The sequence below is a fragment of the Mustelus asterias genome, chromosome 16 (assembly GCF_964213995.1).
Source record: "Mustelus asterias chromosome 16, sMusAst1.hap1.1, whole genome shotgun sequence".
NCBI classification, from domain to species: Eukaryota; Metazoa; Chordata; class Chondrichthyes; order Carcharhiniformes; family Triakidae; genus Mustelus; species Mustelus asterias.
Window position 1 is genome coordinate 51,496,900 of NC_135816.1, and position 27,233 is coordinate 51,524,132.

The 27,233-nt window shown below is 43.7% G+C and overlaps 1 protein-coding gene across 3 annotated transcripts in view; it reads right to left on the reverse strand.

The window, feature by feature from the left end:
- Window positions 1-20,628: 20,628 nt before the first annotated feature.
- Window positions 20,629-27,233, reverse strand: part of sh3pxd2b (SH3 and PX domains 2B) — a 273,651-nt gene continuing 267,046 nt past the window's right edge. For all 3 annotated transcript variants that reach the window (XM_078231114.1, XM_078231115.1, XM_078231116.1), the window contains one exon: window positions 20,629-26,126. In XM_078231114.1, the coding sequence (XP_078087240.1) occupies window positions 24,381-26,126 (1,746 nt within the window). In that variant the 3' untranslated portion in view covers window positions 20,629-24,380. The remainder of the gene's footprint in view (window positions 26,127-27,233) is intronic.

The window sequence follows — 27,233 nt, forward strand, 5'->3', positions numbered from 1 at the left end:
AAGTTGGCTTAAAACACAAGTTTAAAAACCCTTTCTGTACCAATATAGATGAAGAAAGGGTATTTTGTCACTGATAAATGGATCAATTTCACCCCGCAGGAAGTTGACAAAATGATGCACGTTGAACAATTGTAATCATTTTCGTTCTCATTGTTCAAGTGACAGAGAATCTAAACTGAGTAATGTTTCATTCTATGAAAAGGAAAATTATCTAAAATATAGAGCAATTACTTCATTTAAGGTTTTCAATAAAGCACAAAAGTAACCTTTTAATTGACTTCACAAATACTTTTTCTAACATGAGGGAAAATGCTGTAGATTTATGGGTGGCATGGTGACACAGTGGTTAGCACTACTATCTCACAGTGGCAGGGACCCAGGTTTAATTCCAGCCTTGAGTGACTGTGTGGTGTTTGCACATTCTCCCCATGCCTGTATGGGTTTCTCCCCACAGTCCAAAGTTGTGCAGGTTAGGTGGATTGGCCGTGCTAAACTGCCCCTTAGTGTCACAAGATATATAGGTTAGGAGGGTCCCACATGGCAGACTGGTACAAAACTAAAATCACATGGGATTCAGGGTGGGCTGGTTAGATGGATACAGAACTGGCTTGGTTATAGAAGACCGAGAGTAGCAGTGGGCGTTTTTCAGAATGGGCATCTGTAGCTAGTGGTATTCCGCAGGGATCAGTGCTGGGACCTCTGTTGTTTGTAGTATATATAAATGATCTGGAGGAAAATGTGGGTGGACTGATTAGTAAGTTTGCGGATGACACAAGGATTGGTGGAGTTGTTGATAGTGCCGGGGATTGTCAAAGGACACAACAGGATATAGATAGATTAGAGACTTGGGCACAGAATTGACAGATGGAGTTTAATCTGGACAAATGCGAGGTGATGCATTTTGGAGGATCAAATTTAGGTGTGAATTATACTGTAAATAGCAGAATCATTAGGAACATTAACGTACAGAGGGATCTGGGAGTACAGGTCCACAGTTTACTAAAAGTGGCAACACAGGTGGCCAAGGTGATTAAGAAGGCATAATACACGCTCGCCTTCATCAGCCGGGGCATTGAGTACAAGAGTTGGGAAATCATGTTGCAGCTATATAAAACCTTGGTTCAGCCGCATTTGGAGTATCGTGTGCAATTCTGTTCACCACACTACCAGAGGGACATGGAAGCTTTGGAGAGAGTGCAAAGAAGGTTCACCAGGATGTTACCTGGTCTCAAGGGTGTTGGTTATGAGGAGAGATTGAATAAACTAGGATTGTTTTTACTGGAAAGACAGAGGCTGAGGGGAGACCTGATAGAGGCCTACAAAATTATGAGCGACATAGACAGGGTGGATAGAGGCTTTTTCCAAGGGTGGAAGTGTCAATTACAGGGGAGGGTCACAGATTCTAGGTGAGAGGGGGAAAGTTCAAGGGACAAAAACAGAAAATGCTGGAAAATCCCAGCAGGTCTGACAGCATCTGTGGAGAGGTAATAGAGCCAATGTTTCGAGTCTGGATGACCCTTCGTCAGAGCCGGAGGAAAAAATGTTTCTTGTTAATGCGTCAGATAAAATGAAGAATGAAGTGAAACTGGGGGCCAGATTAGCTTTGAGAAAGAGTGAGTCAGTGAGTGGAGAGAAATAGCAAGGGTGTACATATGGCGGCGCTGGTATTAAGCGTGGATCTCGGGATGTGGTGAGAACAGAAGTCTGAGGAGCGTTGTATGTCCTGGAGATACCCGTAATCCTGGGTGGATTTAAAAGATGAGGGGTGAAACTTCATTTGGAATCCACGTGGGGTGAGCTGGAGACGGAGACAGTCGCTAAGGAAGGAAATGTGGCTGTGAAAGCGAGTTCTGGTTAACACCTTGTCAAACACCAGGAGGGAAATGGAAAGCAGTGACAGTGCGCAGGGTGAAAGAGACAAGCGGAAATTCTGACAGAGAGAAGAGCGGCACTTCTTCAGCGAAGGTGTTCCTGGAAGAGAAGTGGTAGAGAGGTAAAAACTAAGCTCAAAGCAAATTACTGCAGATGCTGGAATCTGAAACAAAAGCAGAAAATGCTGGAAAATCTCAGCAGGTCTGACAGCATCTGTGGAGAAAGAGAATAGGGCCAATGTTTCGAGCCTGAATGACCCTTCGTCAGAGTGCAGTTTAAGTTCAAAGTTCAAGGGAAATGTGCGGGGGGGGGGGCAGTTTTTTCACGCGGAGAGTGGTGGGTGACTGGAACGCACTGCCAGAGGAGGTGGTGGAAGCCAGCACCGTAGCAACATTCAAGAGGCATCTGGATGGTTACATGAATTGGGAGGAAATAGAGGGATACAGACCAAGTAAGGGCAGAAGGGTTTTTTTTAGTTTAGTTAGGACATCATGATCGGCACAGGCTTGGAGGGCCGAAGGGCCTGTTCCTGTGCTGTACTTTTCTTTGTTCTAAATACATGAGGTTGTGGGGTAAGCCTGGGTAAGACTCTGCTGGAGAGTGGGTGCAAACTCGATGGGCCGACTGGCTTCCTTGCGCATTGTAGGGATTCTATGTTTCTATGATAGGCGGCACGGACCTGGGTTAAATTCCAGCCTCGGGTCACTGTGTGGAGTTTGCACATGCTCCCCGTGTCTGCCTGGGTTTCCTCTGGGTGCTCCGGTTTCCTCCCACAGTCCAAAGATGTGTGGGTTCGGTTGATTGGCCATGATAAATTGTCCATTAGCGTCAGGGGGACTGGCAGGGTAAATACTTGGGATTACAGGGATAGGGCCTGGGTGGGATTGTTGTCAGTGCAGGCTCGATGGGCCAAATGGCCACCTTCTGCACTGTTGGGATTCTATGCAGTGATTTAAAAATATACAGTCAAATCCAGAGGTGAGATTTTATGCCGGTGAGATTTTCCAGTCCTGCCGAAATCAATGGATTTTTGAACGGCTTGCCCAGGCCCAACTGCAACCTTAAAATTTCACCCAAGCGGTCCGAGGTTAACTGAACTGGGGCCCCACAGCTGATTACATTCCCTAGCCCGAGTCTAACCTCCATTTACTATAAAGGTTGGGGCCTGTCATCATTTTGTCTTGTTCATACAAAAGCCATGTAAAACTGTTGGGCCCAAACTCTCAGCTTAATGTCGTCGTACACAGATGCATTGCAAGAAAATACTGATTTTGCCTCCTTTCATAACTCCTTTCATCGACAACATGTACTCAGAAAGAAACAAGTTACAAAGCCTCGGCACATTAGTCGCATAACTGGAAGAGCACAACTGCAGCACAGAGAATAAAAATCACTCGAAATTAAAGTAGCAGAACTACCAGCTAAAGTACATGGAAAAGCCACCGGACCTGGAGGGAGTTACAGAGGCTGATGTGAAAGACACAGCCACTGAATTTGCTCCATATCTCCAGGCACAACATCCATGAAACGTACCAGTAGAAAATAATGTCAATATTAAATCCTGCCAGTGCAGTCGCCAGATCAGATGTGGTACATGAGATCCTGTCAGAAACCCTGTTATATACTCTCTTGATGTGATGCTGAAGGCCATAATTTACACTGCTAAATTATACCTCCCGTCCACAAGTGAACTAACTGTAGAGCCAGCTCTCAGCAGACAGCAGAAGAATTCAAGCAGCTGCTTCGTATTTGCTACCTATCAGCTAATCTTGAGTTCAGCGACTGAGTTTCCATTTGGGTGCGGATGCACATTTCACTCCGCAAAAGGCCTCATTGATTCCTCTGATTCTCCTCCAGGTACCCGACCCTACGCCATTTTCCTTTGGCCTTTTTTGCAGCTCAGGAATGTCCAGTGTGCAAAACTCACGCTCGGCTGCAGTTCCCCATTTTAACTGAGGGAATGAAGATCAGATTTCCTCACACAAACACCATTTTTGCATGGTGGTGGGGGGTTTTGGAAGCCCATTAGAAGCATACTGGGATTGGGCGGCATGGTGGCACAGTGGTTCGCACTGCTGCCTCACAGTGCCAGGGACCCAGGTTCGATTCCCGGCTTGGGTCACTGACTGTGTGGAGTTTGCACGTTCTCCCCATGTCTGCGTGGGTTTCCTCCCGATGCTCCAGTTTCCTCCCTCACTCCAAAGACGTGCGGGTTAGGTTGATTGGCCATGATAACAGAGCAGGGTTACGGGGATAGGGGGGAGGGGTCCAGGTAAGATGCTCTTCTGGAGAGTCGGCGCAGACTCAATGGGCCAAATAGCCTCCTTCTGCATTGTAGGGGATTCTACTTCCACGGCTTGAGAGTTCATGAAGAAAATAGAGAGCATGCTGAGGAGTTTGGAACGTTCTGGAAAGTAAGTGTTTTCGCTATTAGATGCTGTATTGCAATGTGGATGTGTTCTTAATGCAGTGATTTATCATGGGGGATCTGTCCAGGAATGCTAAGTTGTCCCTTACGTTGAGTAGCATTGTGTCCACTGCATCCTCTGCCACCTAATGCAGGAAACGTTTGACTTTGCCAGCAAATAAGCTTCCTCCGCACACTTGCCTCCAGTAAAAACGCTGCATTGTGTGCAGGGATTGTGCACCATCTAGTGGACAAGCTGAGTATTGAAAGGCCCAATGGCATTGCTATCAACAGTTGATCTGTCTTAAAGTGCGGTGATTCGTAACTGTTAATTCACCTTCTCAATACCAATACCTATCAAACTCCTCTGATTTGAAATCAAAAGCAAAAGACAGCGAACTCCGGCAACCTGAAATAAAACCGAGAAAATGATGGAATTAATCAGCAGGTTAGACAGTCGCTATGGAGAGTGAGAAATGATGTGGAGATGCCGGCGTTGGACTGGGGTAAACACAATAAGAAGTCTCACAACACCAGTTTAAAGTCCAATAGGTTTATTTGGTAGCACAAGTCACTAGCTTTCGGAGCGCTGCCCCTTCATCAGGTGAGTGGGATTTCAGTTCACAAACAGGGCAGATAAAAGACACAAACTCAATTTACAAAACAATGGTTGGAATTCCATTATTTGGAAGAGTGGGGGGTGGGGGGGGGGTGGACTGGAGGAAGAGTGGGGGTGAGGGGAGGGGGGGAGGTGAGAAGTGGTGGGGATGTGCAGTTGACCAAGCTGTCATGGACAAAAAGATAACAGGATTGTGAATGCTGGTGATAAAGGCTGAGAATGGTGCTAATAGCAGCCCATGAAGAGATTGGAATGTGTAAAGAGGTAGAACAAAGGTGCAATTTGTCAAAGGACAACCTGAAGAAAGTAGCAGAGGCCCTATTGGGGTTAGGGGGTGCGATGAGAAACAAGATGGAAAGTGAGATCTAGAAGTGGACAAATCAAACGTCGGAAGAATATAAAGTAACAAAACTGGGTTAAGAAAATAAAAAGAAATGAAGTAAAATAAATGTAAACGGGGTGAAGGTGGAGGAGAGAGTTCATGGTCTGAAGTTGTTGAACTCAATGTTCAGTCCGGAAGGCTGTAAAGTGTCCAATCAGAAGATGAGGGGCTGTTTCTCCCATTTGCGTTGGGCTTTATTGGAACATTGCAACAGGCTAAGGACAGACATGTGGATATAGGAGCAGGATGGTGTGTTGAAATGGCAAGTGTCAGGAAGGTCTGGGTGCTGCTTGTGAAGGGATCAAAGATTTTCACCAAGGTGAGTATTGTCAGTGTTGGGACTGGAACTCTTCTTATTTCAGGTATTCAGTGAGGTTTCAATCACTTTCTTGTTGGGTATATCAGCTTGATGAAGAGGAAAGATCCTGTCATTCTGTCCCAACAATGTGCACTCAAGCTTCAACCTCAGTAGAGCCACCAATGTTTCTATTTCCCATCCTGTGGCCTTTCTGTGGGTCTTTGAAATGACCTCTGGAATGGACAAGCAAGCCACTCAGTTTAAAGGCAATTCGGGATGGGGAAATAAAGACTGCCAGTGACACCCGCAGCCCATGAATGATTAAAAGAACTTAAAGGGGCTACACAGGAACTTTCAGATACATGATCACACAGCTCAGAGGAAACATTATTGGCAATCCTACTCTATAGTGCCAATATTCATTCACTGTCACTGGGTCAAAATCCCGGCACTGCCTCCCTAACAGTTACTGTGGGCGTACCTACACCACAGGGACTGCAGCAATTCAAGAAGGTGGCTCACCATCACCTTCTCAAAGGCAATTAGGGATGGGCAACAAATGCTGGATGAACCAGCGACGGCCACATCCCATGGATTAATACAAAAATTGTGCAGTATTTGGCACTGCATTTTCTGGATAGCTTAATTTTGACCTATGCCAGCTATGTATAGCTTGTAAAGTAGCTTCTAAAAGACTCTATGCTGTGTATTACTGATCTAGTGATCCTATGTTAGAAGTTGTGTGATTGAATGCTAGAATGTGAGTTTATAGAATGTGAGACTGTTCTGAGCAAACACATCTACAGAATATATCGCCAGCTTGAATCTCTCCAGCTCAGAGATATAGGGAAAGGAGAAGAGTTTCTAGACAGTTTTATTCAGAATATAATCACACCCCAAGGAAAAACGCAAGTGTGACTGATAGTGAGCCAGGTAGCAGGGATTTAAGACAAGTTGAGAAGGAAGTCATAGGAACATAGGAATTAGGAGCTGGAGTAGGCAATTCAGCCCTTCGAGTCCACTCCACCATTTAACATGATCATGGCTGATCTTATTCTAGCCTCAACTCCACTTTCCTGCCTACTTCCCATAGCCCTTTATCCCGCTTTTCAACAGAAACATCAGGTCCATAGACACGAGTCCAGTCCAACCGGTACAATGTACTCAGTAGCTGTGAGCACAAAGACTGCATGAAGGGCAGCCACAGTGCAGACCAAGCCATCTTGGCTCAGAAGGCTCTCTGGGATATCAGGGGGCGGAGCTGGAGAGCAGAATAGAAATGTGATCGTTAGAGGGGAGTAGGTAATTCGGAGACAGATTTAGTCTTCTGCAGCCAAGAATAAAAAGCCTCATGGGTGTTTTGTATATGGCAACAGGAGAGGAACTTGGAAAGGGAGGGGGAAAATCCAGTTCTTAGAATCTTAGAAACCCTACAGCACAGAAAGAGGCCATTCAGCCCATCGAGTCTTCACCGACCACAATCCCACCCAGGCCCTACCCCCATATCCCTACATATTTACCCACTAATCCCTCTAACCTACGCATCCCAGGACACTAAGGGCAATTTTAGCATGGCCAATCAACCTAACCCGCACATCTTTGGACTGTGGGAGGAAACCGGAGCACCCGGAGGAAACCCACGCAGACACGAGGAGAATGTGCAAACTCCACACAGACAGTGACCCAAGCCGGGAATCGAGCCCAGGTCCCTGGAGCTGTGAAGCAGCAGTGCTAATCACTGTGCTACTGTGCCGCCCTTAGCATGGTCCATGTTTGAACAAATGACAGGGAGGAACAGGGAGGAGGCCCTGCTGAAAGTGTATCAGGAGTTAGGCTCTAATTTTAAAAGTGTCATAATCTGAGGACTTGGGATCTTGGGGAGCCTGTAGTTACCCAATGCGTTCCCCATGCCAACATCTCAGCCAATCAGAGTCGACTTGCTAACCAATCAGCACCCTTTTCTCTTCCAGCACAAATTGTTGTGATTGTTTGAAATTTGCCATTCTTGTGTTTATCTTGACGAGCACAAGGCAGAAATCTTCAGCGACATTTCTCTCTTTTCAGCAACATTCTGTATTACCAAACGGCAATCTCTAGTGTATTGCCCAAACCATGTGCAAGTTGTCACAGGAGCAAACAAATCAGGATGATTAGCATATGGCTAAAGGACTTGTGTGAAAAAGAGGTGGCGCCTCTCCATGGGACTCAGGCATGTGATCCCAGTTCTGGAATAGGAGGGAACTATATCAATGGGATGTGCTCCACCTGAACTGGGAACTTTTCCTGCCTATGTGGACAATGAGATCTGTCCATTTAATCTCCCGTTTCAGGATGCCCCATCTGAGGGACATAGAAACATAGAAAAACTACAGCACAAAACAGGCCCTTCAGCCCCACAAGTTGTGCCGAACATATCCCTACCTTTTAGGCCTATCGATAACCCTCCATTCTATTAAGTCCCATGTACTCATCCAGGAGTCTCTTAAAAGACCCTATTGAGTTTGCCTCCACCACCACTGACGGCAGCCGATTCCACTCGCCCACCACCCTCTGTGAGAAAAACTTCCCCCTAACATTTCCCCTGTACCTACCCCCCAGCACCTTAAACCTGTGTCCTCTCGTAGCAGCCATTTCCACCCTGGGAAAAAGCCTCTGAGAGTCCACCCAATCTATGCCTCTCAACATCTTATATACCTCTATTAGATCTCCTCTCATCCTACGTCTCTCCAAGGAGAAAAGACCGAGCTCCCTCAGCCTATCCTCATAAGGCATGCCACTCAATCCAGGCAACATCCTTGTAAATCTCCTCTGCACCCTTTCAATCTTTTCCACATCCTTCCTGTAATGAGACGACCAGAACTGAGCACAGTACTCCAAGTGGGGTCTGACGAGGGTCTTATATAGCTGCATCATTATCCCCGGACTCCTAAACTCAATCCCTCGATTGATCCATGACCCTGGCACCAGGGAGGCAACATACCATCCTGGAGTCTGGCTCACGGCCACAGAAGCGCCTATCTGTGTCCCTGACTATCGAATCTCCAATTATTATTGCTCTACTATGCTTTGTACCTCCCCTCTGTACAGCAGGGCCAGCCATGGTGCCACTGTTCTGGCTGCTGCTGCGGCTATCACCTGCGGCACAGTGGTTAGCACTGCTGCCTCACAGCGCCAGGGACCCAGGTTCGATTCCCGGCTTGGGTCACTGTCTGTGTGGAGTCTGCACATTCTCCCCGTGTCTGTATGGGTTTCCTCCGGATATTCCGGTTTCCTCCCTCACTCCAAAGATGGGCAGGTTAGGTGGATTGGCCATGCTAAATTCTCCCTCAGTGTACCCGAACAGGCCCCGGAGTGTGGCAACTAGGGGTTTTTCACAGTAACTTCATTGCAGTGTTAATGCAAACCCTACTTGTGACTAATAAATAAACTGATTGGCCACCCCCTCATCAGTATCCAAAACGGAATACTTGTTTGAAAAGGGGACAGCCACAGCGGACTCCTGCGCTGACTGCCTGCCCCGTGAAGCAGTCACCCATCTATTTTCCTGTACCTTGGGTGTGACCACGTCTCTGTAACTTCTATCTATGAAGCTCTCCGCTATCTTGTGCCCCTGTTGTGGGAAAAATCCACTCGTAGTCAGATTTCGAGATTCAGAAAATACGATTTATTAAATGGAGCTCCATGGAGACAAGGCACATTGGTCTGTAGCAAACCTTCTCTCAATTGTATACCGGGAGCGGTTCAATTTTATACCCTTTACACAATGGGTAGACCGGTGATTCGAAGATTATCACATTGTTTAAGTGAGTACAAGTATTTAACATTTCATGAATGGGTACATTTCCCCATGTTTACAAGAATACAAACAGGTATAGACATTTAGCATTTTATGAATGGGTCTATCAATGGCTAGTTTCGTCTTGTGCGGGTGCTAATCGGTTCCCTCGCATTCATATTTCCCGCCTTCCTCTAACATTAATCTAAGCTCTTTGTTTAGGGGTTTCCTTATCTTAAAGATGTTTCGACCCTTGGCTTTGGCTTCCTGAGGTGTTTGTTTGCTATGAGTCACTGTCTGTACTTTGTAAGTGGTTTGTCTGTCAGGATTCTGGCTTGACGTTATTTCTGAACAGCGGGAGCCTGTGGCTGTTTTTCTGGCTTCTTTCCCAGTTAACCCTGTGTGTGCCAGGCAGCCATTTCAGAGTGTGCTTTCTTGTGCTGCCGTTTTAAAGTGTGCCCCCCTTGTATTTTCCCCTTACACCCCTTAGTGCCTCCAACTGCTGCACAAACCGATCTATTTGTCCGATGAGCAGCTGAAGCTGGCTACACTTCCTGCAGATGTTATTTTCAGGGATACTCTCAGCATTCATGCTTGCCCACATCTCACAGGCGGAACACACAACCCCACCAACTGACATGACCAACCCTCTAGATTACAAGTTAAATTCTAATTAGCTACCTAAAAATGAGTTCAGTAAGAAGTCTCACAACACCAGGTTAAAGTTTAACAGGTTTATTTGGAATCACGAGCTTTCGGAGTGCTGCTCCTTTATCAGGTGAGTGTGCTGTGCCCACCCCAGTTCAACGCCGGCATCTCCACATCATGGCTACCATAAAAATTAGTTATTACTTTCCAACGGATAGGCCCCCTAACTTACAATCTGCACCACCTTATACTAACCAGAACTAAACTTCAATTTATAGAACATAAAGCTATACCTCTAAAACATGTGGAGTTGTGTTTTGCAGACCTCTCCCCCCCACTCCAGGCGTTGCTGTTTTTTCAGTGCCGGTGGGGGGGGATGTAAATTATAAGGAGTGGCACACCCACCGCCTTCCCACTCAGCCCTCTAAAACACGATAGATGGGCGGAAATTGGCAATATGTCTGCCATATTTAAATAAGTAATTTAGGGTCAACTGAACTTGTTAACAAGTTAAATGACCCATATAACATTCAGCTCACACCATCATATGGTTGGCAATGTACATGGGCAACCTATTTTAAATAAAATTTTTGTAATGGCAGAAAGAAAGGCAGGACAGATCGTTCGGAGCTGTGGGGTGGGGGGGGGGTGTTCTATGCACTTTGGGGGCTTCCCCCCAACCCCAAGATGTTATTCCCCCTTGCCTGACCCCCAAAATGCACCATCCTGCCCCTACCCCGGGCTAGCCGGACAAGACCCTGGACTCAGTTGGATTCAGATGCCAAGGCTGCCTTCCTTGTTGGCCTACATGCTGTCTCAGCGGAGCCTACTGCTTAGATCTGGTGCTGATGGGACTGCTGGAGCTACTGGCTAATGGGAATTCCTCCTACTGAGGGCTGGAGGTTACACTCTCAACGTGTTTAACCCATTCGCAGCATGCTATGGCTATGGGTCGGCCTTCTTTGCAATGCATCAGCTGGTAGCCAACTCTTGTAATGAGGTGCGGGCAGTCCACACTACCCCCACCACCTCACAAAATCCAACCAATTAGGCACATGCGACTACACAGAATCATAGAATCCCTACAGTGCAAAGGAGGCCATTCAGCCCATTGAGCCTGCACCAACTCTCCAACAATAATCCCACCCAGACCCTACCCCTGTAACCCCACGTATTTACCCCGCTAATCCCCCTAACCTACACACCTTGGGACATGAAGGGGCAAAATTAGTGTGGCCAATCCACCTAACCAGCACAGCTTTGGACTATGGGAGGAAACCCGTGCACCTGGAGGAAGCTCATGCAAACACAGGGAGAACATGCAAACTCCACACAGACTGTGACCCAAAGCCGGAATTGAACCCTGGCACTGTGAGGCAGCAACGCTAACCACTGTGCCACCCTATATCCAACCAACTGCAAAATATCATAAATATTTTATATGTATAAATAATTTGTTGGACAAGTGAATTAGTCGCTCTCATATATTTCTGCTTGATCATGATTTCAGTGTGATTACACTGCTACAACTGGAGTAGTTTACTCTTTTGCCTCAGCACCAACAATGATGTTAGACAAAGGGAGTCTGGGGAAAGGAACTGGGAAGAAAAATGGAAAATTACTTGACCAAAATTATACTTAGGAAAGTTACTCCTGCATTCAAACGCTGCAATAAGTATTTACCATCTTGGGAGGTGGTAAATATTTTTATGAATGTAGAAACTGTTCATCCACACTATATCCGCTAGATGGCAGTCTCTTGCATCCAAACACATGGCAGATTTTGGACTTCAAGTTCCACATACCTAATCAAAATACTTTTTGATTAATCTTTTTTAAATTAAACTAACCCTTAAAATCCTTAAACTAGCTTCACTACCGTAGTTCAAATGAAAGAACGCTTGCTTAAATGAGCTGATCCAGCATTTTGTTGTAGATTCATTTCTCTGCAATGCAACCACACACAAGCATTCAGAAAACAGTGCTCCCCCATTGCTTACGTTTAATTAACATTCATAATGTAACCAGTAAGTAGTGAGCATATTAGGTGTACCCTTGATTACAAAGCTAAAACAAAGAGCAACTGTGACTCAAGTATTGCTGTTAAACTGGCGTAATTTCCTTTCACTTGCCATTTGAATGAAAATTTACTTCTAGCACTTAATTCATAGAATCATAGAATCCCTACAGTGCAGAAGGAGGCCATTCAGCCCATCGAGTCTGCACCGACAACAAGCCCAACCAGGCCCTATCCCTGTAACCCCACACATGTACCCCGCTAATCCACGCATCCCAGGGCACTAAGGGGCAATTTAGCATGGCCAATGCACCTAACCCATACATTTTTGGACTGTGGAGGAAACCGGAGCACCCGGAGGAAACCCATGCAGACACGGGGAGAACGTGCAGACTCCGCACAGACAGTAACCCAAACTGGGAATCAAACCCAGGTCCCTGGAGCTGTGAGGCAGTAGTGCTAACCACTGTGCCGGAATATATTCCCATTATCCCCTCATGAGAATTAATTATTATTAATTATCATGAGGGGATAATGGGAATATATTATTTTTACATAGCAACTGTAAAAAGGCACCGTTCTCAGTAGAACTGTGAAATGAGAGTGAAAGATGCATATAAATCGCTTCACCTTTTCATATTAGAGGAATCCTTCTCATCATTAAGATTAGTAAATATGTTGTTAACTTGGAGGTGATAGTTTACAGTAGATTAATGTTCAGTGAGTCAGTTCATCTATGAGTTAGAATTCTCAACCGTTCATTAAGGTGGATCATTGAAACAAGCAGCCAGGCACGCTGACAGGAAATGATCTATAATGACATGTGTCTGAATGGGAGAGCGATTGTACTCCCATGGGGATTGCTGTAGAGTTGCAATTGTTTCAGTAATTCACGGGAATATGTAATTTAAATGAATATGGCCTTGGAATTTTTAGAGAGATTGTACAAGACACATCAGGAAACCATGGCAATAAGATGCTTGTGTGATCAACTAAATCTAAAGGTCACATACTGTGGTCTTACATACATGAAATGGTACAATTATTTCTGGGGCATTTATGAAGCTTTGTATGCCCAAAACCTTCATTTCTCTCGTAACCTTTACTAACTAGAACAAATTGTTCTAAATGCAGAAAGAAAACATATTACCAGGACTTTGCACAGATCTTAATATGGAACAAGATACACTATAGTGTTCACCACATTATTTTCATGAGACATAAGACGCAATTACTGAAATCAAATCTCCCAATGCTTTGGCTTTTCCCATCCTGACCGAGTTAAGTTCAGACTGCTTTTGAACCTTATTTTAGCTATACCAGTCTTACCATTGCTATTGAGCCAATAGAACAACATGCTCGTTATATGGTTAAGGTCCTTCGTCTTAAAGTTAGGGGTGGGTCTTTTTAGTGGTTTGAATCTCTGCAATTAAACTTCTGCTGTGAGCACTTGTCTTTAAACAGATAGCTTTGCATAAAATTGTAATTATGAGATTGCAATGTTTATGTATCAAAATCAAAAGGTTACTTGGCTTTATTTTCTTTAATTTGGAGCCTCAAGCTATTTTAAAGAAATCTCAAGATAACTTGCAATGAGGAAGACCATTCAGCCCTGTACGGTTACCCCCATTGCAGCATTTAATTGTTTCTTAAGTGATCCCAAGGCTTTTTTTCTCCATTCCTCTTTGCCATCTGTTGATCAGCCTTTTTTCTTGTTTCTCTGGAGAACAGTGAATCTATGAAACAGGTTAATCCCTCACACAGTGAATGCTGAAGCACTGTACCCATTGAACAAGAACCGGACCTCAGTATGCCTGGAGTGAAAATCAACTTGTACAAGAGTTGATGTAGATCAGGACTGATGTAATTCCCTGGCCAAGTTTGCCGATGATACAAAGATAGGTGGAGGGGCAGGTAGTATTGAGGAGGTGGGGAGGCTGCAGAAAGATTTAGACAGTTTAGGAGAGTGGTCCAAGAAGTGGCTGATGAAATTCAACGTGGGCAAGTGCGAGGTCGTACACTTTGGAAAAAAGAATAGAGGCATGGACTATTTTCTAAACGGTGACAAAATTCATAATGCTAAAGTGCAAAGGGACTTGGGAGTCCTAGTCCAGGATTCTCTAAAGGTAAACTTGCAGGTTGAGTCCGTAATTAAGAAAGCAAATGTAATGTTGTCATTTATCTCAAGAGGCTTGGAATACAAAAGCAGGGATGTACTTCTGAGGCTTTATAAAGCACTGGTTAGGCCCCATTTGGAGTACTGTGAGCAATTTTGGGCCCCACACCTCAGGAAGGACATACTGGCACTGGAGCGGGTCCAGCGGAGATTCACACGGATGATCCCAGGAATGGTAGGCCTGACATACGATGAACGTCTGAGGATCGTGGGATTATATTCATTGGAGTTTAGGAGGTTGAGGGGAGATCTGATAGAAACTTACAAGATAATGAACGGCTTAGATAGGATGGACGTAGGGAAGTTGTTTCCATTAACAGGGGAGACTAGGACGCGGGGGCACAGCCTTAGAATAAAAGGGAGTCACTTTAGAACAGAGATGAGGAGAAATTTCTTCAGCCAGAGAGTGGTGGGTCTGTGGAATTCATTGCCACAGAGGGCTGTGGAGGCCGAGACGTTGAGCGTCTTCAAGACAGAAATTGATAAATTCTTGATTTCTCGAGGAATTAAGGGCTATGGGGAGAGAGCGGGTAAATGGAGTTGAAATCAACCATGATTGAATGGTGGAGTGGACTCGATGGGCCGAATGGCCTTACTTCCGCTCCTATGTCTTATGGTCTTATGGACTAATTTCGATTAAGTGGATCGGAGAGAAGATTTCCTGTTTTTGTTACCCTATTTAGTCTGGACTTCTATAAAAGCAAGTTACTGCGGATGCTGGAATCTGAAACTAAAAGAGAAAATGCTGGAAAATCTCAGCAGGTCTGGCAGCATCTGTAAGGAGAGAAAAAAGCTGATGTTTCGAGTAATTCGAATAATAGATTTTCCAGAATTTTTTCTTTTGGTTCTAGTCTGGACTTCTCTCTGATTTATTGCTTCCCCAAGATGACACTTGGCTCTGGATACCTGTATAGTTCATGAATGGTGATGCAAAAGGTCTTTACAATCTTTAGGGAAGGAAATCTGCCATCCCTACCTGGTCTGGTTTACATGTGACTCCAGATGCACAATATGGTTGTCTTTCAGTGGTACCAAACCCACTGCAGAGAAGTTGAAAAGGAATAAAACTGGACACATCACCAGCCATAGACCTAGGCACTGGAAATGGTAATGGCACACTAAGCCCCCTTACTAAAATCTGAGGGCTTGTGCCAAAAATTGGAGCACTGTCCCACAGGTTAGTCAAGCAACAACCTTGATATGATAATACCCATGGAATCAGATCTTACAACCAAATTCCTAGACTGCACCTTCACCATTAGTAAGTTTGCACATGATACCAAGATTGGTGGCAGAGTGGACAGTGAAGAAGGTTATCTCTGATTGCAATGGGATCTTGATCAATTGGCCAGTGGGCTGACAAATGGCAGGTGGAGTTCAGTTTAGATAAATGCGAGGTGGAATCATTTTGGTAGATTGAACCAGAGCAAGACTTACTCAGTTAATGGTAGGGCATTGGGGAGAGTTAGAGAACAAAGAGATCTAGGGTACAGCTTTATCGCTCCTTGAAAGTAGAGGCAAGTATAATTTTGTCTTTTAAAAAGCATTTAGACAGTTAAATGGGTAAGATGGATATAGAGACATATGGGCCAAATGCGGGCAATTGGAAGCTTAGGGGTTTGAAAAAAAAGGGCGGCATGGACAAGTTAGGCCAAAGAGCCTGTTTCCATGCTGTAAACCTCTATGACTCTATTCCCGGGTATGGACTGACCGAAGGTGGTGAACTAGAGAAATCTCACTCCTCTCCAAAATCTTCGCCAGAAGCATTCTGAATCAGTTAGTGCAACATCTTGACTCAGATCTGTTGTCAGATAGTCAATGCTTTTTCAAAAATGGTGGAAGAACCACTGGTATGGAGCTGAATAAGAAATACGCTCCGCTGTCAGGGGAAGATTCTGCATTAGAAGTGGGTAGCCTTCTGACTTCCAGGTCCATTGTTGAAATGCGCCCACAAAGCGCTAATTGGACCACTTCACATCAAAAGATGGGTTTGAGGCCTTCATGAGGTGAGCATCCTGGCAAATCATTGTTGGAGGGTGGGATGTCTGAGGGCACAGCCAGTTATTTAAAGGACCTCCAGCATGGAGCAGTGTCTGGGAACCCAGAAAATGTTGATTCATCATTGCTGTGAAGCTCACTGGGACTTCAGAGATTTGCAGGCTTTTAAGATAACATAGAATCATAGAATCTACAGTGCAGAAGGAGGCCATTTGGCCCTTCAAGACTGCATCAACAATAATCCCACCCAGATGCTGTCCTATCCCCGTAACCCCATATATTTACCCTCATGATCCCCCTGACATTAAGGGGCAATTTTAGCATAGCCAATCAACCTAACCCGCACATGTTTGGACTGTTGGAGGAAACCGGAGCACCCGGAGGAAACCCACACAGACATGGGGAGAATGTGCAAACTCCACACACACAGTCACCCGAGGCCGGAATTGAACCCTGGTCCCTGACGCTGTGAGGCAACAGTGCGAACCGACTGTGCCACCATGCCACCCCTATGAGTGTGCATTTCTGAGAGATCTGGTGGGTGATTTTCCGGCCCCGTGTGCTCATGCGCAGATTGCACTGGAGCTATGAAGGGTCAGAGAATCACGGGGAAGGGGCCTAGTGCTTTTAGTGCCAGCGAAAACCCCTATGAGATTCTCCCCGCATCCCGATGTAAGAGCGACAGGCCTCACAGCGCCAGAGTTCAATTCCGGCCTCGGGTGACCATCTGGGTGGAGTTTGCACATTATCCCCATATCTGCGTGAGTTTCTCCCAGGTGCTCCGGTTTTCTCCCGTAGTCCAAAGATGTGCAGGTTAGGTGAATTGGCCATGCTAAATTGCCCCTTAGTGTTAGGGGGATTAACAGGGTAAATATGTGGGGTTACAGGGATAGTGCCTGGGTGGGATTGTTGTCAGTGCAGGCTCGATGGGCCGAATAGCCTCCTTCTGCACTGTAGGGGTTCTATGATTCTATGTAAGGGCGCCCCGATCTCTGTGAAGACAGGCTTGCCGGCGTATTTAGGTCCTGTCCCTCGCGACCCGGTGCAAAACCTTGCGCCCCTCCCAAGAAATGACAAAATGCAGGAAGATTGCGATCAGATTTGCAGCATCAGACATAGAGACACAAATCCCACTGGTTGTCTCACCCTAAGTGACACTCAGAATTCACCAATGTCGTAAGACCTGCCACTGCTGCCAGCAAGAATAGAGAATATGGCACTCAGGAAAATCTCCATTCACCGCAGCAGGACCAGAGAATCCCTGCCACATGTGAGCTCGAAGAATTCTGGCCGTAGACATTTTTTGGGAAAATTCCGCCCCTGATGTGTCCAAATTTTGCCAATGAGCAGAGGTGGTATTCTCTTTGAACTTGAACAAATTTTCCACATCTTTGATTAGAGGAGTTGTCCAGTTGTTACTTGTTTCCCTACAGTGATGTCAGGGCCATTGGAGTGAGGGAGAAGCACCAAACCAGACACTTGATTAAATGATGACTCTCCCAGAGCTCTCCTCCATGCAGAGTCAAACCGGTGAGCATCTGATACCATCCGGTGGGAGGAGGAGAAACCCGACCAAAACACATGCTGCCTGGGAGGTAGTCATGGAGGTCACTGCGGAGGACAGCAGTGTTGGGCTGGTGAGGTAAAGCTCGTCTCAATTACAGTAGAAACTCGATGAGGGCAGCTGGGGTGAGTAAGTCCTCAGTCTATGTTATCTCGTGCCAGTATGATACAGGGTGCTCAGACGAAAGCAGGAGGAATGTGAGGTTGGTTGAGCTCCAATGCAATGGTCAGCGCGATGTCAATGTGCTCTTATAACTTTGATCCAGTTGGAGGGTGGAGGTTTGGTGCACTGGGCAGACGAGGGATATGCACTGCACCTAGGCTGCCAAACACTTTGTTAATAATGCACCGGCCTCATGCCAACAAATAAGCTGACAGTGTTAGTGGTTATAATGTTACATATCTTTGCAGGAGACGTGAATCCACAATGCCCAAGAGTGAGGCCGGACTGGTGAGGGTGTGCCAAATCTTGTGGTCCTTATTCCATTTGAGGAGGAGATCTTAATTTTTACTGAGACAATCATCCAAATCCACTGGCAGAGGCGGGATTGGAGGAAGACATGGGCCTGGCGAGATGGCAAATAGCACAGGCAGAAATAGGGAGAGAGCAAGTGGGGTAGAGGTTTGGTACAGTCCGAGACTGAAAACCTGGCAGCTTCATGATTGAAGCTTAAGATGTTGGTACCAGTGTGTATTCTGTCTACATGTTCTCATCTCTCATAAGTAATGTTGCAAAGCTTAATGACTGTGCTGATGTGGGAAGGTCTGTGATGACCACTAACCTCTTCACCTATGTTTCTGTCACAGGTGAAGTCTCTGCCATGGACCCTTGCCTGGATTCCATGCCACCACTCACCTCCAAGGAGGAAGAACCCATGGAGAGCATAGTGTCACCAGCGCAGATACTGGCACCTAGACCCACACATGGAAATGGGGGATGCACAATCTGGTGAGGGCTCTTCACAGTTGCACGTGGCTGGCAGGCAGGATCAAATAGTCCCAGTACCAGAGGATGAGCAGCAACTGCTCCAATCTGGAAGCACCTCTCAGGGCATTGCTGCTGGAGGCAGCGTCTCCTCCATCCACCAGCCATTGACACAGCCCTTGTGCAATGCCGTGGTGACCCAACATCCTTCTGCCTCTCAGCAGAAGTCTTCTAATGTGGTGGGCCGCTCAAGGCCACAGCTGCACAGAGGATGCCTGCTGAAGTCATTCAGGGCAAGGGAGCTGGCGGAACATCTCTCCAGTGCAGCACTAAGCGAGGAGGAACACTGTGTTGGAGCACTTATAAACACATAAACCAAACTTCACAATAGTCATGAAGAGAGATACTCATGCCTGTGAATGTCACTAATCATTGTAAGCTTGGAAATAAATGCAGGAGGCATTGTCCCTCATTTTGATGTTTGATGCTATGTTGTTGCTGTGAAACTTGACTCAGGGGATAGACAAAAGCTTTCTAATTTCGATGCAGGGCAAGATGCTTCATTTGTTAATATTTGGAAAGTGTTGACATGATGGTGACATGAGTTACACATTGCACATGGCGTGCATGCATCTCTGAGGGAGGGACATTTAAAACTATTGAAACCGCTCCCTTATTAAGGCATCCCTAGTGTCATAGCCATCCATGCAATCACATCCATGGCCTCTATCCTGAATGTCACCATGTTCCTTCACCTCATCCTTATCCTCTGATGAATGGCCCCTATCTGTTGTGCCCTCATCCTCCAGGGATCCCCTCTATGGATCATGAGTTTTTGGATAAGAGGGTTCTGCAGACCACGACCATCAGGGACACAAGAAGGAGTGTACTGCAATGCCCCTCCTGATCTGTCATCTTAACCACATTTTCAAGAGGCTGATGGCCCTGGTGCTTCTGTTGCTGTCATTTTATCTCCTCTCCACTTCTCTCTGGGCACCGTCAAAAGACGTTATTAGCATCTCTTCACTGGATACCTCTTGTTACCTATTAGCCCCCCCTTGTTACCTAGAAACCATCCATCAAGGGCTTCAGTCTACCGAACAGGATTGGCACCAGTGAGTTTCAAAGAATGAAGGAGTTGTGGCCACAGCCCAGGTACCTGGCACATAGCTGCATGATCTTTCCAATGATGCTCACAGATCAGCTGCATCTGGAAGCCCTTAGTGTTGATGAAGGTGCAGGATTATCCAGCACGAGCCTTTATGGTGACATATGTACAGTCAATAGCTCCCTGTACCCTGGGGAAACCTGTAATCGCCCCGATTCTGCTTGTCCAGTGTGAATGAGATATAATTTCCTGCCCCTCAGAACATAGCATCAATGAAGACCTTGATGCAGCAGTGTGCAGCGGGCTGTGAATAGTCAGTCAATACCCTTAGGTGATGAATGACTCCAAAATGAAACAGATTGACACCAAGAATTATTGCATTCCTTTACGCATCATGGAAATAAATCTGTTTTCTAAGAACTGAAGCTGATGGAAGTTTTATTTTAATGAAGAGTGAAAATTCTTTTGCTCACGACAAACTTTAACAAGAATTTTGAGGCATTATTGGAAATGTGACTGTGCTGCAAATGTATTTCTTGAAAATGTTATGCTGGTACGGAAAACTTAAATAACCTACTTTATCATCTGTTAGCTGCTGTATTCTTAATATAAGCACTATACAAATTAGCATTAACTATATTAGAGATGTCGCATTGGGCATCCTCTATCTTCTGTTGGAGATACTTTTTTTTGTGAAATGACCAAACAGCAGAGCACTTATCACTGATTATGATATATATGTTTTTAACACAGGAAGTATTTAATTAAAATGAACTATGATATGAGCCTCAGTACAGAATTCCCACCAGGTTTCCCAAAAATAGTGTACAAGAAATATTTAAAACAAAAGCTGTTAAGTGTTTATTAATGTTCTACAAAATAAACCTTTGTAACAAAAAACAGTTGCAATTTGAGGAAGTTTCTTTAAAATTCAAATTGACAGTATATCATTAGTAATGTCTTTTTTTTTTACAGTAACGGTATCTGAATTACAGACAACTGAACAGAATTATGGCATTTGCGGCATCAAGGCTAAAATCCCTTAAGTCAGCTGTTGTACTTTCCCACATCTTTTATTCTTGTGCTGATCTTTGCAGTTGACAAGACATTGCTATTTCACTTAATGGTTAGGATCTCATTGCTGTTCAGTGGACCTTTACGGAGGTAATGTATGTTAAAACATCAAATGCTGTTTTTTTAGCATTATTTATTTTTTGAGTAAACATGCTTATCAAGATGAAGAATGTCACTGTTATGAAATGGAAGGTCTCCACATTGGGTCCTCTGACAACATGAAGTGCTCTTAGATCATGCACGATCTCGATCAGATGCAATGCCAAACTCCGATTGGGTCCAAATTCAAACTTCACAATCACTCTCTGCCCCAGTACCAACTTTCATTCCTACCTTCCCACCAACCATTTGCGTTTATATAGCACCTTCAATGTGGGAAAACATCCACAGGTGCTTCACACTATCAATTATTCCCAATGATCCTAGCAAAACGTTGAATTAAATTCAAGCAACTTATTGGGTAACTCTAAGTGGTGTATTCTTCTGCATGACAATTGCTCATAAATTTCGATTCCTTCCTGGTTCACTTTTCCCCCGCCCCCTTCCTTTGGGTTAACCTATATGTCAAGCACTACGCAATGGCAGATGAACTGCTTTCAAGTATGTATCAATGGCTTACTATAACTTGCTACTAGGAAGTTGATGTTGATTGTGAGGGGGTTCTCAACCTCCAATAGGGAAATACTGCACTTGGCATAATTGTAAATATGTATGTCTAGCTAACTAGGTGAATGAGTTGATAATTAGCACCTGCCATTTACAGTATTTGACTCAAGAGTTTACCTCCATTTTCACTATCATCTGTGTAACAAGAACTCAAAGAGAAGCATTGCTCAATTCAAATCAATGACTGGTCTCAGTAACCTATTTGTACAGTGAGTAGTTATTATAAGGCTGAGGATAGGTCATGCAACAAAAGTCTGTAAGATTATTTGCAGGCAATAGGGAAAACCATTTAGTTTAATTTTTTTTCCTCCAAGGGGATGGGCTTTTTGGTAAGTATAGCAATTATTTTCATAGCAAAACCTTTCTGATTGCTGAATTTTACCCATAACTCAAATATGTATTGTATGTGATGCAATTAAGGGAGATTACCTAATGATTTTACCAGGAGAAGCAAAATTAACACTGGTCCTGTTTTCTCCAAAACCAGTTAACAATGCAATTATAAAAATACCTTCAATGATTAATGAGAGAAATTTGAGGTCTTCTGTTGTCCAATTTATTAAGAGTCAAACCTTAGATGGGATGTTCACACTAGTTAGATTTTTCTTTTGCTTCAGTACATTCCAGGAATAGCACATGACACGCTGTATTTGCAAGCTGGGATTTATGACTCAATTGTCTTGGCACTTAATGTAGTTTTCTAGATATCAAAATGTAATATTTAATATACACCTCCTTCTTAGGTGCAAACTCAAAGAAACATGTATATGGAAATTTCCCTGGTCAAGCTTCCATTCCAGTGGTATTTGGCAATGTCGCCTACTGTGTCATTGGCGACCTTTACAAACCAGTGTGAAGTGCATGGATAAAATATATTCATCACAATCATGTATCAAACATTTTGATTTGATATTTAGTCTACAATGGTAAGTGGCAATGGATTTAGGTGCTTCAGGCGCTGCCCACTGTAAGGCAAGAGCAAAGTTAATGAGTGGGAATAGGTGTGGGACCAGTGTAATCTCCAGTGTTGCATAAATATCATACAGATATTTTTATAATGTTCTTTCATTGTAATCAAATCGAAGTACATTACTTCTGCATTGTGTTTGCTTAAATATTCTTTCTTGGTGTTGCATGTCAGGAGAATGTTCATGTTCCCTGGTTCAAAAGTGAGGTATTTTACTTTTGATATTTTCAAATGTCGTTCAATTCTATTAAGAGCAGTCATGTTAACAATTTTTAAAAGCATGTTTCACATTTCAAGTCTCTTGCTCCAGAGTTTACGCTTGATACCAGTCAAGCCCTCTCAAAGCAAAAAAGCCCACTAAATGTTTGAAGTCTACGCTACATTACAATGAATGTGTTTTAGTTATTACCTTGTAAAGACCCCATGTGGTTTACATTCATGAGGGATTAGCCAAAAGCATAACTTGTGCAACAAGAATGGAGGAGTATTATTCAGTTTGAATTCTGTTTATCATTGTTCTCAGTACACTCTTTGTAACAGTGAACGCGTTTCAATATCAAACCTATTAGCAAACCCTCCTGATTATTAAAGAATAAAATCAATAGCTAATTGGATTGAAGTGTCTTCCACCCACTTATCTTTCAAACATAATAACTCCTTGCTTTCGAGGTATTGGAAGTATACCAACAATATAACTGTTTGTAGTTAGGTTTCGCTATAAGTATTGATTACAGAAATGTATATGCTCTATCTTTTGTAGGGAGGTTCTACAACAGACTCTGTGTTACCTGTATGTATAACTGTTTTTTAATCTTTACGTGCATTATATCAGTGGCTAAACTACTGCGTCCCTCTTGACATGGCTGTATATTAACTAAGGTGTTTCATAACTACATAATCTACTTTTACACAATAGTACAATATAAAAGAAAAAAATACAAAAAGTGATGCAGAGTAATGTTATCATTTAAGAAGGAACAACAGTTGTTTTTTGGCAGAATTTGCTCGTACCAGATTTACTTTACAAGATGCCTGCAATTGGTATGAACCTTTACGCTGCTGGAATTTCGCAAATCTCAAGATTTTGGGCGAGAGTCTCCGGTCATTCATGCCAATGGGATTCTCTGGTGCCGCTGCAGTGAATGGAGATTTGGCTGGGCGCCAAATGCTCCATCCTTGCTTGCAGTGTCGGTGGGGTGTGAATGGCCGGAGAATTCTGGCCTTTGTTTCTGTATTCAACTGCAGTTAGCTGGCAATAAAGCAACAGATTTTTATTTAGAAAAAAATCATTTTCAATAACCTGGATAAGTAAGTTAAACTGAGCACTGATATTTTTTTCATTTTGTTTTTCATGTCGGGTGAAGCTGGCTGCATTTATTTACTCTTCCAGAACAACTTTGTGGATAAACCGAATGTCCACCTCAGAAGGCATTATGAATCAATCACATAATGAGGATGTTTAGGTCAGACTAAGTAAGGCTGGTTGGCTTCCTTACTTCAAGGTCATTTGAGAACTAGTTGAATTTTTAAGACAATCTGATAGATCGTCATGGTGTGATCTTGGCTGCGAGTCCAGTACCATAATTACTATCATGTTTTCCAAACAAAAAAAGGGTATTTCTTTGCTCTTGGGTGATGACTGGCAGACCATCGCGAGTAAGTGGGGTAATGTTAAACGAAAGCACGTAAAATATGCAACAATTACTGAAATCTTGTATTTTGTGGCCACGCGTTTCATATTGTTCCAACTTAGGTTGAAGTTATATAAGGAATGTATTAAGTTGCTTTTAGAAAGCGTAAACCTATAAATTAATGAGCTAATTAAATATTACATATGAAAAAGCATCTTGCGGTGTAAAAAAAAACCTATACTAAGGTACAGTACTCATTTTCTGACAAGATAATTGGAAGGGGCCCAGCCCTCCCATAATGGCTCGCTATTTAGGATTTTACAATACCACCATCCATTGGCATTTTTTTCAAAAACTTCAAAAACAGTTCCCTCCTTAAATCCAGCGGTCTCCTCATCTCCTGCAAAATCTGCAAGAGCTACATAGAGGCATTGCTTTGAAGATTCTTCATCTTGGGGCAGATGTAAATTGATGGATGCTGCGTTAACCTTCTCTTTCCCCAGTTCCAATTTTTCTGCCTGCCTTTCTGTTACTTTCGAAGGAACAACCGGTTCTTTTCTGTGTTCGTGAACTTTGGGCGGTACGGCTCCTTTTACCGGGAGGGGCTCCTTTGAACCTCCCCTCGCTTTAATATCATCTTTGCTATGTTCCTGAGATGAACCAGATTTAAATCTCGGCGGAGCTACGAAAGGTTTGTTTTGCCCCCAGGTGGACTTGCTCTCAGCTGCATCTTTTTGATGACCTTTAACATCTGCAGATTCTGTGGGGGTTTTCTTTGGCAGTGGGGGCCTTCTAGGTGGCACAATTGGTCGAGGTGGACCTTCTTTGTGTGTTGGAGGTGTGCCTTTTGGTTGAGCGTCATCCGCTTTCTTCTCAATTGGCTTTAAACTCTTTGAAATACCTGCTTTCTCTTCAGTGATACTCGGATCATCCCTGTTATTTTGTTCACTTTCGAGTCCATTTTGTTCTCTCTGAAGAACTTTTACCTCACTTATCTTCGCGCTCATTCCTAAATCTTGCTTCAGTTGAGGTTCATTTTCTATAGTTCCATGAGAGCTACTCGCATCTATAGACGATTGATTATTTGAGCAGTTCTGATTGCCAGCAACATTTTGGGAAGAGTCCTGCTCCCCCATTTTGTCTGGCAGTTTTGCTTTTCTCAACTTACTTCTCAAGTTGGAGATATCGACTTCAGATTCAGATTGACTTTCACCTTTTGTGGCAGGAAGTGGCTTAGGTCTCAATAGAGGTCTTGGCTTCAGTGGTAGGTTTGGAGACAATTCCACTGATTTGTCTTCTATTTCAGGCTTTGGCTTTGATTGTCTTCCCACAGGCTTTAGATTAGGCCTGGCAATTTCACCTGCTAATGTCTTGGGCCCCGTTTCAAGTCCTTTTGACTGTGAAATTTTACTTGCTTCAGCATTCAGCTTCTTGTCTCCTTTAGGTGCCATTTTTGGGGGCAACAGGGGTAAAATACCTCCGGGCACAGCAGGCTTGGGTGGAAGTCCCTTTGAATGCTTATCCACTGCTTCTACCTCAAACCTGTTGTTATTCTGTTCTTTCTTTGAAGGAAGAACTGGCTTCTCTTTGTTAAACCTGGAAGAGTCATTACTCATTATATTTGAAGGAGAAAAGTGCTTGGATTGGGATTCTACATTTGAGGGAGAATTGAATTTATTGTCAGTTGATGGGGATTTACTTGCATCCCTCCCTCTCCAATCCTTCAGTCGGTGTTGAATTATGGTCTCATTGTCAATATCATTTGATTGTGGCTCTTTGGGCAGAGGTCTAGTTAAAAAGGCACTATCTCCATTAGTACTGCTTCCTGTAGCTCCATCTGAAAGTTTAAGTTTTGCCAGTTCTTGTGCTAAAGGTGGAAGGAAATTTGCCCTTGAAGCATTACTTGATTTCTTGTACTTGTCAATGAAAGACGCTGGGGCCCATCCTTCCTCGTCATCTATCTGAATGTACCACCAACCACTTAAGTTCTTTTCTATCACCTATAAAGAAACAAAAAATACATTTACCTTGAGCAGCAGCATAATGTAATAATACAATAAGCAAGGGGCACTAAGACCATTCCTGCTCAGTAGTGACTCAAGAGCAAACCTACTGAATGAAATGAAAGCTCAGGAATTCAAAATAACACTGCAGAATCACAAACTAATTCAAAGATGATCCTAGTTTATGTGGCAATAAATCAATTTCTATTATTTCAAATGTGTATATATATAGCATTTTATTCAGTAAGATTTTGGATCTAGAATGTGTACATCTGTTCACATTCCCAGAACAAGTAAAACAAAATTAGTTAGCCATCAGAAAATTATTAATACTCCCCAGGCTTAACTATTAAATGTATTTACATGGGATGAGGTTCTAAAGGATCACCACTGAAATATGAACTGCTGCCTTTAGGAGGGAGAAGAAAAATGTGGAGGGACTGCAAGCTTTAACTTCCCATTGTTTAAACAATGAATTAAAGATGCAAAAAATACAGCATTTCGTTGGGTGTGAGTCACTCTTTATGTTAACTGCAGACGCTTCAAATTGAACCGATTAAACTTGGTGCTGTCCTTGTAACAATTTTTTAAATTAAACTACTAACAACTGCAGGCTGCACCCTCAGGTATCCAGTTTATAATTATTATGAAGTAGATCTTATAGTTTGAATTTTAATGTTGTTCTAAGTTTCTATTATCAGCACCTTTATAGCTTTCACACTGTACCCTGTGTCTACTATTCAACATGTGCCCACTATTCAGCATTCATTAAAGGGGGTAACAGGAAAACTGTTGTTCAAGGCTACCGAGTCCCCTGGACCCGGTGACCTGCATCCTATGGTCCTAAAAGAAGTGGCTGCACAGATAGTGGATGCATTAGTTATAATTTTCCAAAATCCTCTAGATTCAGGAAAGGTTCTAGCCAACTGGAAAACTGCAAATCTTACACCACTATTCGAATAAGGAGGATGACAGAAAGCAGGAAATTATAGGCCAGTCCAACATCTGCCTTTGGGAAAATTATGTAATACATTATTAAGGAAATAGTTGCAGAATATTTAGAAAATCATAATATAATTGGGCGGTGTAAACATGGTTTTACGA